Source organism: Anopheles merus, chromosome X (assembly GCF_017562075.2).
Source record: "Anopheles merus strain MAF chromosome X, AmerM5.1, whole genome shotgun sequence".
In the NCBI taxonomy this organism is placed as follows: domain Eukaryota; kingdom Metazoa; phylum Arthropoda; class Insecta; order Diptera; family Culicidae; genus Anopheles; species Anopheles merus.
Window position 1 is genome coordinate 19,254,482 of NC_054081.1, and position 16,104 is coordinate 19,270,585.

The following is a 16,104-nucleotide window of genomic DNA, read 5'->3' on the forward strand; positions in this document are numbered from 1 at the left end:
AATCCATGGTACATCAAGAATCATCGTTTATCAGTCATTTGTTATTTGCAATCAAGCGTTTTATTTTGCGTTAAGTAACAAAAGTTTAATTCCCTTTCTCTGCCATGTAACAAATCGTAACGTTTGGCGCCTCCCTGCTTCTATGATACAGGGTGATGATTTTTCACTATGCATGCATTCAAAATTCTTTCGTACTGTTCAACTAAATCATTTTAAGTTAGATACATTTCAACGATCCTTTTTTCATAACTTATGGAAAGAATTTTTTTCACAGATTTTGCACTCCAAAGATTAACTATTCAGCCGTCATCCATCAATTCGTTAATCAATCCATGTAACGCTGATGAGATGGGGGGGGGGGGGGGTGTAAATTTGTCAAACGTTACGATTTGTTAAATGGAGGAGAGTAATTGATGAATGACGCCTAAGGATGACCTTTTTCTTCATCTTTGCCACAACATCCGTTCTCGGTCACGGAATGCTTGTACCACTGGTGGGTTAGGCTTTCAGTGACTTATTGATTACCCATAGCAGGATAGCCTTGAACACATGACAGGCATGTTGTTAAATCATACGAGTTGACGAGTATACCACGAGGCGAATTAGATCGAATATAATTTTTACATTATATTTAGCTGTTATACAATACTAAAACAATGTAAATATGTATTATTGACAAATAAGGTGGTAAAATTAATTTTTAACGTTAATTTCCGATAATTACCATAAATTTCACGTTTTTTTTAATATCCTTGTGTATATCACGACTAGCATTAATAAAAACCAATTTACCCGTGAAACAAACATATTTACTGTTTTTTAGCGAACAAAAATCGACGGGAAATTACAAATACCCGATTTTGTTCATCCCTTATCATGAAACAACGGTTAATTGAAACTTTAGAGCTCCAATAGCTAAGCTAATTGTGAAATTGGTTTACAAACTTAAAGGTCTACAAGGTTTTCCTAGTCAGTTTCAAACGTAATCATAGTTATTTTTCCTTTCCTCTTTGGCTCAACAACCGTTGTCGGTCAAGTCCTGCCTTAACTACTTGTGGGCTTGGCTTTCAGCGACTTATTAAAAATCATTGTTATTTACCGCGAGCAAAATTTTATTCCACATCGATCTAACATTTCATTTCCATCCTAATAATTTTTAATTTCTTCAGCAATTTCTTCAGAAAATTGCATCCCCATTCTTTTGGTGTAGGATATTCTGATTCATATTTCATTAAATACAGTGAAAAAAAAAATCACGTTCAATTTCTAAAGCGGCCTTAACCTGAGCTTAAAGATGCTGAACCATCGGTGAAGAATTGTTTGTGGTGTTCTATATGACCAAACTTATCTACAAAAGTACTGGGAAGTCCAACTGAGACTGTTCGAAAGAACGATTTTTGCAGGGTATCACTCCGGACATCACTTCGAGGGGCATAGTATGTGTTGATTTTATACAGCCCATAGCTATACTCAAGCATCTATACTGGATTATTTGATTTGTTAGAATTCTATTTATTCTATTAATTTTATTAGAAGCGTTTTGAGTGCTGAATGGAAACATATGCTTTTATATTCCAAAACGAATCATATTCTGGTTATATACAGTTGTAGCAAAACCATTGGATGTGCTTCCCACTAGAATATTTGTGGCTATACAATATTTATGAAAGGAATTGTTATTTTTTATTTACGTTCCCGATTTTTAATTATTTATGGGTCTCAAAGGATTATTCAATGAAAATGGATTATTATTATATGGGAAAACATATTCATACCGGGTATTCCAAGTCACTTTTAAATGTAAACATTGTTATTCACCGCGTGCAAGATGTTAACTCACATCAGTCAGATATTTCATTTCCATCATCATCATAATTTTTTGTGATGTGTTGAAAATTATGTGTTGAAACTGAAATTTCATTTTGAAGCAAATACATCATTTGATAGCTTCTAAAAAACATCTTGGATGTGGTTAATAAGTATGTATGCATTGGAAAGTGACATGGAAAACCCTGTAATATAGTCATTAAGTTTTTTTTCTTTTTGCAAAATTTTATTAAAATATGACTTTTCATTAAGAATAATTTAAGATTTAAAATCGGTAATCCCTGGTAGTATGTATATGTATATGTATAAGTTCTCGATTTGAAGAGTGCCAACCGATGATACTATGAGGGCAAGCACTCGATTGAAAATTGGTTTACGAAGTGCTGAATATTTTTAATTACCAAACAGGGGGAGAATGTTTTACGAAAACGAAATAAAATAATAAAGCGAAATTAAATGCAAAGGGTTCCCTTGTTTATGGGTAGCATAAAGAAAAATAAAACAATTGCCTCATCTTCCGGTACCACGGGAAATAATAAGGGCATGCGAAAACAATACAAATTTTGATGACAAACAAAACAAGAAACCGCAACTGGGCCCCGCGACTCAGCTATCAAATCTTTCAATCTTGCGCTGCCATCAATTTCGTTAGTTTCAGCTTATCCGTCCCATTCCTTATGTTCTTCAATTTTCCCACCCCGAAAATGGTCTGCTTTATAATTTGATTAACTGAACGTTATTCATTCATATTTCAGGTGTTTTTAATTCAATCCTGCCAGCATGCACCATCCCGTCGTCTCAGTGCCGTTTTAGGGGTTTTGTTTACTTTAAACGTTAAATTTATAGTGACAATAAATTAGGAAATTATCATGTTTTCATATTGCCATCGTAGCCGTCGTTGCTGCTCTTCAACGCGTGGTGTAAAATAAATCTACCCGCGCGGGTGTTTGCCTTTGCATGTGAACCCGAGGATGACAGTCAATCGGACAGTGCGAATGGCGGCTGCGAAGAGATAGATTAGAGACACAGGCAAATCGATTGTCACCATAGAATTTTGCTTCTGGACTGTTCAAGGTTCACAACGTCTAAGGAGAAGAAAAACAGATAGAGAAATAAGAAGAAATAAATTATACCCTTTTTCCTCACAAATTGAATGAGACTCTTCACTTTTTTTGGTTAAATATGGGAATGTCAAACCTTCCATCGCAAAAGTCTGGAGTGCGATATAGGAACCAGACTCCCCCTTCTGACCGGACATTGGATACTAACAGAATGAAATGAAGAACTTATCGGCGGGTAGGCGGAAAGACATAGCGAAACGTAGAATGGAAGGAAACGGTGGTTACCACTGGGCGGGGTGTGGTTTTCAATATTGATTTTCATCCCCATTGTGTTCTGCGGACGACCGTGTGCGCGTGCGTTCCCTGCGGGGTCGCCCGGGGTTCGTGTTTCACATCATTAATGTATATTTATGCTCTAGGCGTTTGAAATCAGACCTATATGATCTAGAGTTGTGGCTGCTGTACGTTGGATGATGGGGGTAGGAGATCTTGCTTTAAGAGAAGGTGCAAAATATTGATGCTACGTCGTTGCGTGTTCGGGAAACCGATCGTCCTGCGCGTTGTGAAGGCTGCTGGTAAGTTTAAAAGTATGTTAGATAATGGTGAAATCAGCCCTGACAGCTAATCAAGAGTACTGTGTTTTCTATCAAGCTGGTTGCTTTGTATTCGTAACAAAGTCCAAAACGTCCAAAGAGGACCGAATGTTTTTAATCATCACAAACGAAGCATAAGAAAAACTCCAACATGCGTAGGTGTTGTTCGATAGGGCTTGGTCGAGATGGTGTGGATACGTTCGCCACACAAGGGTGACACGACTCGGCTTAATTGTTTTTAGTGTTGATTTGGAGTTTTTTGGGATATTGTTGGTTTTATTTCTTTTTACATAGACTGGAAGTGGTGAAAATGTCCCCATCTTCTCTGCTTCTCTAACACATTACTCACCCGATTGTACTGAGATGACCATCAGAATGAATGATCATGCTATCCCACCTGGTGTTTGTCTCACCCGTGCTGATTAATGGTCTATAAATCGATCCCGTCGCCAAACCATTCACGCGCGTGCTTTATAGTACGACCATTTCCTTATCCATTTACTTTATCTGTGTTTATTTTTTGTACTTTGGAGGTCTGGAGAGCCCATCGAACGTGGGAAATAAAAAAAATCTTGAAGGTGGATTGAGTGTTACCATCCAGTTCGAGTTCGTGCAGCTGGAATTCAGTTAACATTTTATAAGATTTTTGTTATTTTAAGGATTATTGGATTATTTATTTGCTATAAGGTTTTCAAATAGCACAAATAATGTATTATGACCCAATTGAAACTGTTCATCAATATTGCCTGGTGCCTGGCCAACAACCGAGATTTGATGCGACTCTTTGTTCGATGAGAGTTCTTTAACTTACCAGTTACACAATACGCAACAGATATGAGATGCGATTGGTAGCGACCATATGGCCATAGTGGTCTTGTGTGCTAGAAATGAGAAAATAATTGACCTGAATAGTGAAATAAAATAATTTACATGATATAACAAGCGTATGCAAACAACGGGGAAATATGATATTTAAAATAAATGCAAAGAGCTGCCAGATCGTATATCAGATTCCACTTCTTTTGTCGATGAGTTATATTTATTTATTTTTTTCAAATCGATGTATTTGTTGTTTGTGAAGTGCGCAGTTTTTTTTGTTTTTGGCTTGTCGTTTCTAGCTACCAGGCCGGGCAGTAAAAAAAGAAGGGTTGGAAAATTTGTCGCTCTCAACAAAACACACATTGTGCACAAATTAGAACAAAACAGAAAGTTGAGCGCTGGAGCGCTTTTATGTTTTCCTTCCATTATATTTTTTCTTACCTTTTTTCCTAGATATGGATCGCCACCAACACTGCTACGGTGCTGATTAGGAGCCATATCCTCAGTGGTACAGTACAAACATCCTTTACCTGCCATATCAAATTGCAGTTTGCTGATTTAAAATGAACTTTGCGTCGAATAAAGGCAGCCCACTGACATTGACGGGTCCTTATTCTCTTCTTCTCCCTCTCCCCCCTTTCCACTCTTTCGCTCACTCGCTCTCTCCCTATCTGGGTCTCATTTATTCACAGCCAAATTTGCTTTCATTGAACCGTTTTTCCTGTTTCCTCTGTGGTTGTGTGTGTATTGATTTTGCTATTGTTATTTTTGAAAAGGACGTTCCTTGCAAGACCAATCCACAAAACCGCACACCATGTGCCACACGCGGACGAGTAGAGGCTCGAAAGAGCGTGTTAACATTGTTCGCTTTACGATTAAAGCGTTTTATTAGGCGGACGATAACAATTTTGAGTGTGTGTCCACGACACAAATGATACTCAGATACACTGATCTGAGGCTGAGGACAACCTTTCACTCGTTTTTTTGTTGTTGTTGTAAAATATCGAATTTTAATCGGACCACTCCGAATAGGCGCACACGCATTCACCCTGCTGTGTGCATTTCTCTGAGGGCCTCCCTTCCCCAGCCTCATTTCATCCACATATTTACACTTGTTGTTGTTGAGTTAGCAAACGGCACTGCCCTCACACACCTCTAGAAACACACGAAGAATAGAGATAGAAAGAATAGAGAGATAAAGAGAAAACGAAGGATAGAGGCGGAGAGAAAGAGAGAGCCATCCCAAAAAAGCAACTGCAAAAGTTATTAGCCCAATAATCGTAAATTGGTTTGTACTGCCGTTGAAGCTGTCAGCATTTATTGCCGCACGTCGGGAAGCTCGAAAGTCGTCTTCTCTCGCCCGTGCGACGGTTATTAGCCCGTCCGATTATAATATTGCAGTCGGTTTAATAGCGTACCTGTCGGGTGTATGGACGGTGCATGCACACACATAGAAGCGTACTCCGTCGCTCCGTGCACACCTTTGCTTCGAGACACCACCGATAAGCGGCAAGTTTAACCGTTTCGATAAGCGTGTGGTGACAGTAAAACAAATGAAAAAAAGTGAAAGAAGCACGAGCGAAGAAAATAAATGTATAAGACAGTAGAAGCAGAAAAAAAATAATCAAGAGCATTCACCAAAATGATGGGTAAATGTTTTACAAACAAAACATTTGCGTAAAATGCTTATTCGAACCAGTCCGAACGGATAATTATCGTATGGGGATTGAGAGGCGCGGGAAACTCATTTGGGGCATGCTTGTTTTAGAGAATTTTGACACTGATGGCTGTTTACTGTGTTTTGCTTTGTTCGAGGATGGTAACACTAGACTTCAAACCCGTCATGAATTCAAGCCCCGAATGGACCGTGCCCCCATACGTAGGATAGTCAGTGATGCTATGATGCTATGGATAATCAATAAGTCACTGACAGGCAGGCCCACTATAGGCAGGCCTTCTCCGATAACGGTTATTGTACTAAAGTAGAAGAAGAAGGTAGCACTAGAGGGAGTGGGTTATGGGAGGAGGGTAATAGATTTCAGCACTTCATAATTGTTCAGAATCTTTTTTTCCAGTACTTCCCGCGCACTTCGAATGGAATTCTTAGGTTATCTCGCAATTTCTTCAGCGCGTTAATAATGCAGCACAGTAAAGTCTTTTGTCAGTGAGTTGTTGTTGGAGGCATATTCGCAATCTTTTAACCCAAACACCTCGGTACTTGTAAAATAAAGAAATGTTATACTGCATCTTTTCATAATATATTTTCCCTCCTAGTCTTTCGAAACTTGTTTTTCTGATAATAAAAAAAGTAATATACTATTTTGTTCTCTTCTTGAACCATTTTTTATTTGTTTTAAATTTTTTAATTATTTACTTGTTTGTCTACTTTTCAGTATCTTCTTCTAGCACGATTGTGAATTTCACAAACTTTGTCCATGTCCGGTCCCTGCCAAATTGCCAACCCCGTTTCTTATAAACTTTACGGGTATTTGCTCTATGTTGAGACCCCCACATTGACTCACTTCAACTAGTACATTTTGATATTCGTGATTGTTGCCTTTTTTCGTTACTGCTGTTTTGCATCCATGCAGACCCTTAGTTTCGTCGTTGTACTACAGTGCGTTGCAACTCCGTTGTCAAGGGACGTCATCCGCAACATCCAGCTTTCTTCGCTCTGGTTGTCTGGATGAAGATGGGAAGTTTGCAAAAGGAACGTAAGCTATCAGATGAAGAAAAACCCCTCGCCCGAACACAACGTGTAATTCGGCAATATTAGTAAACGATTTGATTGAGCACGAAGTGTTTAACAATTACGTGGATAGACTAGAGGGCGAAGACTTTTGAAACAGCACAATCCTCTTGCATAGCTTCAGACAGATCTCGAATCGAGCTGACTGTTTTTTTTCAGCAAAGGAGTTTAGAAGAGGAAAAACAAACAAAATTGTCCTAACTTGTACCGTGCCCATAATGCTGAGCCATTCTCCAGTCCGATGAATAGCTTTTCTAATGAATATTTTAAAAACAATTTGTTATGACATAAGTTACCGACGAAAGCTAGCTTCAATGGTGTATACAGTATACGTGCATAATAATTTAGTATCTCGCTAGAGTTAGAATAGTGCTTGCTTACCCCACAATTAATGCCCTCTAGGCAGGTGTGGCGCGTTCACCTGCTTAATAAACCCTCCCTCCAGCTCTTGCCAGGAAATACTCGCCCCCCCCCTCCCCCTTATATGCTAGAGAACGTTCGGTCTTAGTCTACGATGTTGTATTTACGATGTGCAACGCCCTCGTAGCGGCTTGTTTACAGCTCCTCAAGGCAGCGTGAGTTGGTGAGCATGATTCGTGTCAACCGCCAGACCTGCTTGGAGGCGTTTTCGAGCGCACCGGGTGACTTGCCCTTGAAAAGGTCCATGTTTGGCAGGAAATAATGAGGACATCGGCGACACTGCAGGCAGGAGATGAGCTGCAGAAAGATCCCGTTGATCCGGTCGCCCATACAGTTCTCGTCCCACTCCATCTCGCGCGGATGTTTTTCGCACTCGTACAGTAGCAGTGTCTTCATCACGTATGATGTGACTGGGTTGCCGGGCAGATCGAGGTGCCGGTCGCGCAGCGTCTTCAGAATGCTGAGGCACCGTCTCCGACAGCCACCTGTGGGAAATACGGAATTAAGCGGAAGTTAGTGACGCCGGGAACGTTAGGGTTGGATTTGTTTCGGTTGCTGGGCTTCAAATGTTTGATTACATTGTTCTGGAAAGTAGGCATCTTCAATAAGTTTTCTCACATTAACTAAAGAATATTCAAGCATTAAATAAATTACAAATACATAGCGATGCATCTGTATGTCTATCTGCGGGCGATTTAAATGAAGTATCTCATTTGTCGAAGATGAAAACACTCTTCTTCTTCTTGTTTGTTTTTTTTTATTACGGCCTGGCCGTGTTAAACCCTTTCGAGGAAGTGTATTTACTCTTCTTCTTATTTGACGTATCAATCGTAGTTTATCTAGACCTACATTTACCAATAACGTGGTTGGCTGTCATTGAATTACAAATTACCCATAGCAGGGTAGTCAGCCCTACTATAGGGGGGCAACCGCCCCTTACTCGAATTGAGCGCATGGCGGGTATGCTGTTAAGTCGGGTGAGTTGACGATTGTCCCACGGCATCGATAAAGTAACATGAAATGAAAACTTTTATCTAACACACAGGAAAATTCTCGCACATCTCTCACACCAACGAGCAGGTGTTTGGAGTTAATAGGTACCAATTAATTGGAAGTTACCGTTCCAACGGTCCGACTACCTTCGTTCTGTCTCACTCCTAGTGGCAATGAATCTTTTCAGGGCTCCACTTTCTAACATTCTTCTAAAACGCCCTGTGATCCCTATGCTATCTTAAAAGGCACGTTTTGCCGTTTGGGATGCGCGCCGGCTAAATTCGTCGCCTATCGGGGCCAAGTTATCTTAATGTGCGGGAAACAATCGGTAACCTCACGTAACGACGGAAGCATTTGCCCCGACGTACTCTGCTTTATGTCGATATCAACCCACATTACTTCTGAGCGGATGATTTTTCCGGTTCTGGGAATAGTGTTGGAAATAGTAGCTCTAGCAATTAATGTTCTACATTCATTTTAATAAATCATGGTTTTCCAGAGCGCTGCTTAAGACATGTGCGGGAGTGATCACACATATGGGACTGTTGCTTATTTCTTGTTTCGGTTGGGAGATAAAGTATGATACAAAGACATACCTTGGAGCAGTTTGTTTTCCGCCTCGGTAAAGCTTAGCACCCATGCATCACCCTCCATCGCCGAGTTTTTGCCTTGCAGCGCGATGCACTCCTTTGACAGCATGTCGAATCCTTCCGTTTTCACCTCTGATACGATGTTAGGGTGGGGCCATGGTATCTGGGGCAAGGGCCAGTGTGACGCGGACCGGGGCCACAATCCTGCACACTTGAAGGCGGGCGTGATCTGCACGATAATACGCTCGCGGATGCGCAGTTTTACCTCCGTCGTGTCGGCAATCATCTTCACCGAGTCGCGGTACGAACACTTATCACAGGCCTGCGCGACTAGTGTCTGAAAGCGGGATCGGATCTTTCGGGCGGACAAATACCCGGAAGCAGTAATAAACTCGACCCACAACGACATGGAGCGTTTGCGACCGTCGCTAAGCTTCAGAACCGCACACCCAGGCAGGGTACCGTCGTCCACAAAGTTGAGGACGCCCATTTGATTGAGGTAGATAATAATTTCGAACTCCGTCGGTGACACGACCTCGAGTCCGTCATATCGGCCATTGTAGTCATTCAGCGACGAAATGAAACGCGGCTCCTGAACCTCGACCTCCTTTAGTACGTCCTGCACCACACGGCATACCTCCTGGATAGTTTTGTGGATCTGGGCTTTGCGAGCTTGCACCCGGTCCGCGCAGTACTTGTTCATCTGGTAGATCAGTTTCGACTGCACCGCGATCATTTCTGGTGGAACGAGCATTTTCACGGTCGCGATTTTATTCTACACTCAATAGTGTACAGTCCACTGATCGCGATTGATTAGCACCTCCCGAAACACCTTCAGTGGATGGTGTGACGCGCGCGGAACAGGAACCGGCACATGGATACTATGATGAATACCGTTTGGTTGATGGGCTTGATTGAAGGCGGTTTATTTGAAATTGTACACACTACACAACGGCAGGCTTGAAAACACCTTTTTTGATGTTTAAAACGCACTGGTTTAGCGCACTGACACTAGCCGGGACAGTCGCAATCATCGAGCTCTCTGAACTGAATGTTGCCTTTTCGACAGGCGATTTTTTAACACTCACCACCTCGCACTTTAGGACACTCTCCACCCGCCACACTTCGACACCTCTGTTGCGTTCCCCTACCCAGATCAACAAAAAGCCTACAACGCACCGAACTGTTATATTCGCAAACGGTGTCGGCACATATTAACACAGCACGATCCCAGCACGCACAGCGGCGATGACCGAGAATACCGACGGTATATTCGACTACCCTTGTGCGTACCCGGCAACCACTCAGACGATACTGACGACGGTCGTGCTTGTCGCCGCAAAGGTTGCGTTTACGGCTGGGAAACGCGGCTCTACGATTCGTTGGAAACCTGCCCTGCACACTTTTTTTTCGTGTGTATGTATGTGTGTGTGTGTGCGTATGTTTGATGTGTGCTGGGCATTGATTGCAATGCGGTAAGGATATACAACTGTGTTCATTCCACGATAGTTGACAAACCACGCCCACTTATCACCATCTCGAAAATGAACTCGTGATTATAGCCAAGTCCTACACAAGGGGGAATAGATGAAGCGCACATACAGAGACCGATACGTTTCATCACCATCGCAGCGCTGTGTAGTGTTTACTTTACTTTGTACTTAGGTACGCTGCGGATACGACAGTTGGCGATTTCGGTATAACAAGTGGCAATGACTGTACTGGCTTAACACCAACAATAGGCTATGAGCACAAGGTCTGGCGAACTTGCTCAAAAATGAACTCTCTGCTTTCGATTTCCCCTATTTCTCGTCTATTAGTACTCCCTTCTCCAGAGAATGCGATTGGAAAATGGATTCCGGAGGCTGACGCAAGTCTGGCGAAATGACACCAGAACCAGAGAATACAAAAGGTTAGGGGAATGGTATAGATAAATAAAGGGAAAAAGACATCATTCCATTCCCCGCTTTATAAACTATGGCTTACGTATTGCGGACGCGAGAGGTAGAGGCAGGGATGTGTGTACCGCGCCGACAGGAAGCCAGAAACGGTAGCGAACTTTAAGGAGATGTTAAAGAGGGCGAGATAAAACTTGAATAAAGTGTTGATGATGACGATTTTGTATGTTTTGTTGTTGTTATTGCTCCGTCTGCTTGGGATACCTCTACCCACATGTCTTCCCGACCAACACACGGGCGGATTTGGTTGAGGCTTGGCGTCTTTCTTATACATCTCGCATGAGTTTTGGGTGGAACAGTGGAGCGATATTGAACGACCGAAAGACGCGCGTGCGCTTTCATATGTTCGATGCTACTGCTTGTTGAGGATTGTTTTGGTCCTGCTATTTCTTGCCGATTCTTTATGTCCATCCAATTTCTATTCCTAAGCCCCATAATACGCTGCAGAGAACCACTAAATCCTACTTTATATGCTACATTAGGCAAAGAAATTATGGCTACAATTTTACTACCCTTGGTTGCCGGTGTTCGAAATATGTTCCCCTCCTCCGGAAGCAAACGATGAAACAATTTCAGAACGTCTCTCACATCCCCTTTTTAACACACATAACATAGCATATAACATTTATAGCCTGCTTGGTTGCCGTATTATTATTTCTTGTGTGTATGTGTGTGTCTTTTTTTCATTGGTAGAAACGATAAGAATTTATTGATGTTGCGTGTTTTACTCCACACAAATGCTAAAGAATGAGTCTGCCATGTTGACTTTCTTGGATTTCTTTACAAATCGTAAACTTGTTTACTGAGACAGAACGCACCGAGTGCCAACGAATCATGTGGTGAACACACAAACGGGCCCAAAATTAAACTATATCATAATTGCCACCCTCAAATAAGATCACCTCACCTCTTAACCAATTCCGGCCCGGAATTGTGATCGCACAAGATGACTGACGCTGACAAAATACGTATCCATAAAACCGTTTTTTACACCTCTACGCGTTTAGGCGAGCTAGCATCTGCCAAAAGGGTCGTAAAAATTGGGCAAATAATGTATTGCATGCAACATATTCCGGATACGGAATTGCCTTTCAGAAAGAATTTACGACGAATTTCCTTGCTGTGTGTGCTGAGTTGGTCTAATTTTGGTCTCATAGTGGGAGATTCTGAGACATTCAGTAGTATCGGTCATTTCGTTCGTTCTCGGAAAAATTAGCTGCGTTGTTCATTTTTACTCATATCATAGTTATCTAGATCAAAATGTCGTAAATCGTAAAAGTTTTCCATTGCTCATCCCCGGATTACACGAGTGGTGATGAACGAATTGGTCGGTTCGGCTGTTAAAGAAAAGCAAAAAAAAAACTACTCGCAGAGATTATTCTCTGCGCACAGGAAATGCGCTGGATTTGCGAATGGGCTACAGCTCACATGATCAATATTTTTAACCATCCCCGTGGTGGGTTCGCAATAAAATCAAACATTTCATGATGTTGGGTAGCCCCGAAGATGGAAACTCAGCTACCATTGAGTTTTGGCTATAGTGAACGTAACATGTAACGATTAGTCCATTGGTTTATAAAATTGTTACTCGTTTTGACATGAAGTAGGAATAATGGGGAGAATGACGTGTATTCTTAAAAAAATTACTGAGATTGACGTTTTGATGCTTTATTACGATGACAAACAACGTCTGGGAATATCGATGTATTCTGTGTAGAAACATTTTTTCCTAACTAAAATACATAAGAGCTTTTGGCTCAAATTGTGTATGCACACATTACAAATGCATCACAATATGTAATGCAATGTAATGTGAGATATCAGTAAACTGGAATATAGAGAGATATTGCCAATTATTGGTTTTTTATAGCATAAAAAAAGCATCGTTTTGATACATTATTACGATAACAAACTATGTCCGGGAATAAAGATGTATTCTAAGTAGAAACATTCTTTGTAATTAAAGTACATAAGATGCTTCCGTTGTAGCTCTTGGCTCAAATTATTTTTGCACACATCACAAATGCATCACAATCTGTAATGGAAAACTATAAACAATTTTTTTTCTTAAAACATCGTATTATCTTACACTATCCTGCTCCTGAATTTAAAATAATTGCTGCATTTATACTAATTTCAATAATAATCCGACCAAACTGTGTTTCTCTAGCATAGACATGTCAAACATACGGCCCGCGAGCCATATGTGGCTCGAAGAACTTTCGCAGTTATTTGAATAAAACTGAGCTAGATTGTAGGTTACGAAACAGGAAAAATGGGTGTTTTAATTTTTTAAAAAATTTCAACATTCAGCCTTAATAGTTCGAATAACGAAGAGAGCAGTAAGTTACTGGGGAACTTGGGAAGGTTTCCTCGAAGATGGCATGTATCATGTGTTTTAGTTCTTGTTTGCTAGCGATTCCTCAAAGTCAGACTCATGTTTTCCCATATTTTTGCTCATTTTCTGACTTTAATACTTCCGGAAAAGATTCGGATATCATGTATACAACTCGGAATACTACTCTTTTCACTTAATTGATGAGGGTACTCTTTAGCTAGACTTCTGCAAAAATTAGGCCAATATCTTTAAAAATCATAAAAATCCAAGCACTTTAAAAAGGTTTGAATTGTAAACGGCCTATTAGAAGTTGGTAGTATCTTTTCCTTAAAAAAGCCACATAACTTACGAATATTTGTCGATATAGTGCTAAAATTATGAGTTACCGTTATTAGTCATTAGCATTGTGAAAATGCAGCATTTGTTCTTCGTGTGTCGATATGTTGAGGTGATATACGAAGTTCAAAGAACTGGACAGGCAGTCTCAAAGTTGGCATATATCTAGGACATTGCTTAAGAATGGTAAAATTTCCAGGTTAGAGCGACCGCTGCTAAATTAAAGTATGAGTAAATGTAAACTGCTTTGCGTATTATATTTGTATTTCAACATTTCTTATTTCTCCGGTTCTAGATTCCAGATACGATTCTAGGTCACAGAATAATTTCTTAATGATTTTCGCCCATCAAAAGCACCATGTGGTATAGTGGGTCATGGAGATAACAAAGCCTGGACCAAATACTTAAAATATCTCAATGATATATTTTGGTATGAAAAGGTACAATTTTATTCACCACATAATCTCCTTCCCCACCTACCCAACACCGCTCAATTGCGGCCCGCGAGAATATTTTCAACTGTAATCCGGCCCGCGACCCAAAACGAGTGACATCACTACTCTAGCACGATATAAACAACATGGTGGATGACAGATCGATTACCGAATATCGGCAAATCCAATAATTAAACCGATATCTCGATCTTGTTTACAATTAAGATTGGTGACAGCATCGTTAAAGTACGAACTCGGTAAACCATTTTGCCGAGATTTAGTTGAAAATATTGTCAACTGAATATTAGGTTATTCATAAAGCTCAAGGTCGGTAATTGTGAATTTTTTACTATATCAGATATCAGTAAAGTTTGATAAAGTAGAGTGGTTTTGGCGTTATTTTTAACCGAGCTCGTGAAATGTTTTTAAGTGTGTATATTAACAACAACAAACAATCCAAAATGACACACCAGGTCTTGTGCTGCTTAAGAGTTGTAAAATACGCGGAGTGACTCGGGTAACTCGAACCGCTTGGTCAATGTTTGGTGTTCGTATGATCATGCAACAGTATCTAAACATGAGAAACGGATTGTACGAAGAGAAGGAAAGATTAAAGGGAACAAAAGAAAAAAAATATAAATACTATGAGATCGAACCGAGATGGTATTTTGCCTTAATTCTGGACAGGCTGAACAACCCTAACTTTGCCATGGCAGAGGTGGGAGATCCGTAAAGAAAACGAACGTCGTGAGCGAAAGTATCAAATTTCATCCAATTAATAGACACCAGCAGCTCGTTCGGCTTGATTCGATTCGAGAAAGCTTAAGCTCGCTCAAAGATCAGGTGATTCGCGATTCCACAATCTTAACACACATACCCTTCCAAGTAAAAAAACATATACGCGCTCACTCCACACAACTAACATAATAACGTTGACATAACTGATGTTGTACAATCAAACCTCGCTAGCGTTCAAGGCACCAGAAACGTCATGATACGTTTACGCTGGCGTATACGCTTTTGGGAGTTTTGAAGTTTAGTTCCTGCTGTTTCTAACAGACCGAATATCTAGCCTCGGTCATCCCATGCTCCAGACTTGGCTATACCAACTAGCAGAAGACAGACTGAACAGCTTACACACTTGAGAAGCCAGTCAAACCATTGCAATCCGGAATGCTCCCACAATCATGAGATCGTATCATTGTTGAGCTGGTCGCTGGAGACACAAGGCGCCTGCACCCCGTGGATTTCTGTCTAACTATTTCTTCGTAGCATTGCTTTGGAGTAATCTAAGGGGAGCAAGGAGATGGTTGGGGGGATGGGGCAGGCGGTTCGATGTATGGTCAGGACCGTACCGTACCGACCGGTTTGACGAGACGGGTACAACGTGTCAATTGCGGTATTGTGAATTCTCAACACTTTTATAAACGGCAATTAATTGGTAATTTATGTAAAAGACAAGAAGAAATGTTCTGTGTATATTTTTGCATATATATGTATATTATATATATATATATATATATATATATATATATATATATATATATATATATATATATATATATATATATATATATATATATATATATATATATATATATATATTTATATATTTATATATATATATATATATATATATATATATATATATATATATATATATATATATATATATATATATATATATATATATATATATATATATAAATATGTATGTATTTATATAGTTATACATGAATTTATATAGTTTATATTTATACATTAATTTATACATTAATTAATTATTTATTTATTTTTTATTTATATCTTGTTCAGTCGAACGTTGCGGACACGAAGGTACAAACAAACAATAAGTAAATAAATATAAACATAAACACATAAATACCCACATATACACATGCATGCACAGATGTACACACAAGTACAAATACAGGTATATCAACAATAAATACACTTATACAGGTACATCTTCATTGTACGGGTTCG

General features: G+C 40.0%; 1 protein-coding gene across 1 annotated transcript; it reads right to left on the reverse strand.

Annotated features, from left to right (window-relative positions):
- Window positions 1-6,322: 6,322 nt before the first annotated feature.
- Window positions 6,323-10,369, reverse strand: LOC121593286 (protein mab-21). Its single transcript, XM_041915531.1, has 2 exons — window positions 9,059-10,369; window positions 6,323-7,954 (listed from the first exon to the last, which is right to left on the reverse strand). The coding sequence occupies exons 1-2, from the start codon at window positions 9,804-9,806 to the stop codon at window positions 7,605-7,607; spliced, it is 1,098 nt and encodes a 365-aa protein (XP_041771465.1). The 5' UTR covers window positions 9,807-10,369; the 3' UTR covers window positions 6,323-7,604.
- Window positions 10,370-16,104: the final 5,735 nt, after the last annotated feature.

Excerpts from the sequence above, each read along its gene's own strand:
- LOC121593286 (XM_041915531.1), bottom strand. The coding sequence starts at position 9,806 with ATGCTCGTTCCACCAGAAATGATCGCGGTGCAGTCGAAACTGATCTAC. Across the intron at positions 7,955-9,058 it reads GGAAAACAAACTGCTCCAAG|GTGGCTGTCGGAGACGGTGC; the intron begins GTATGTCTTTGT and ends TATTTCCCACAG.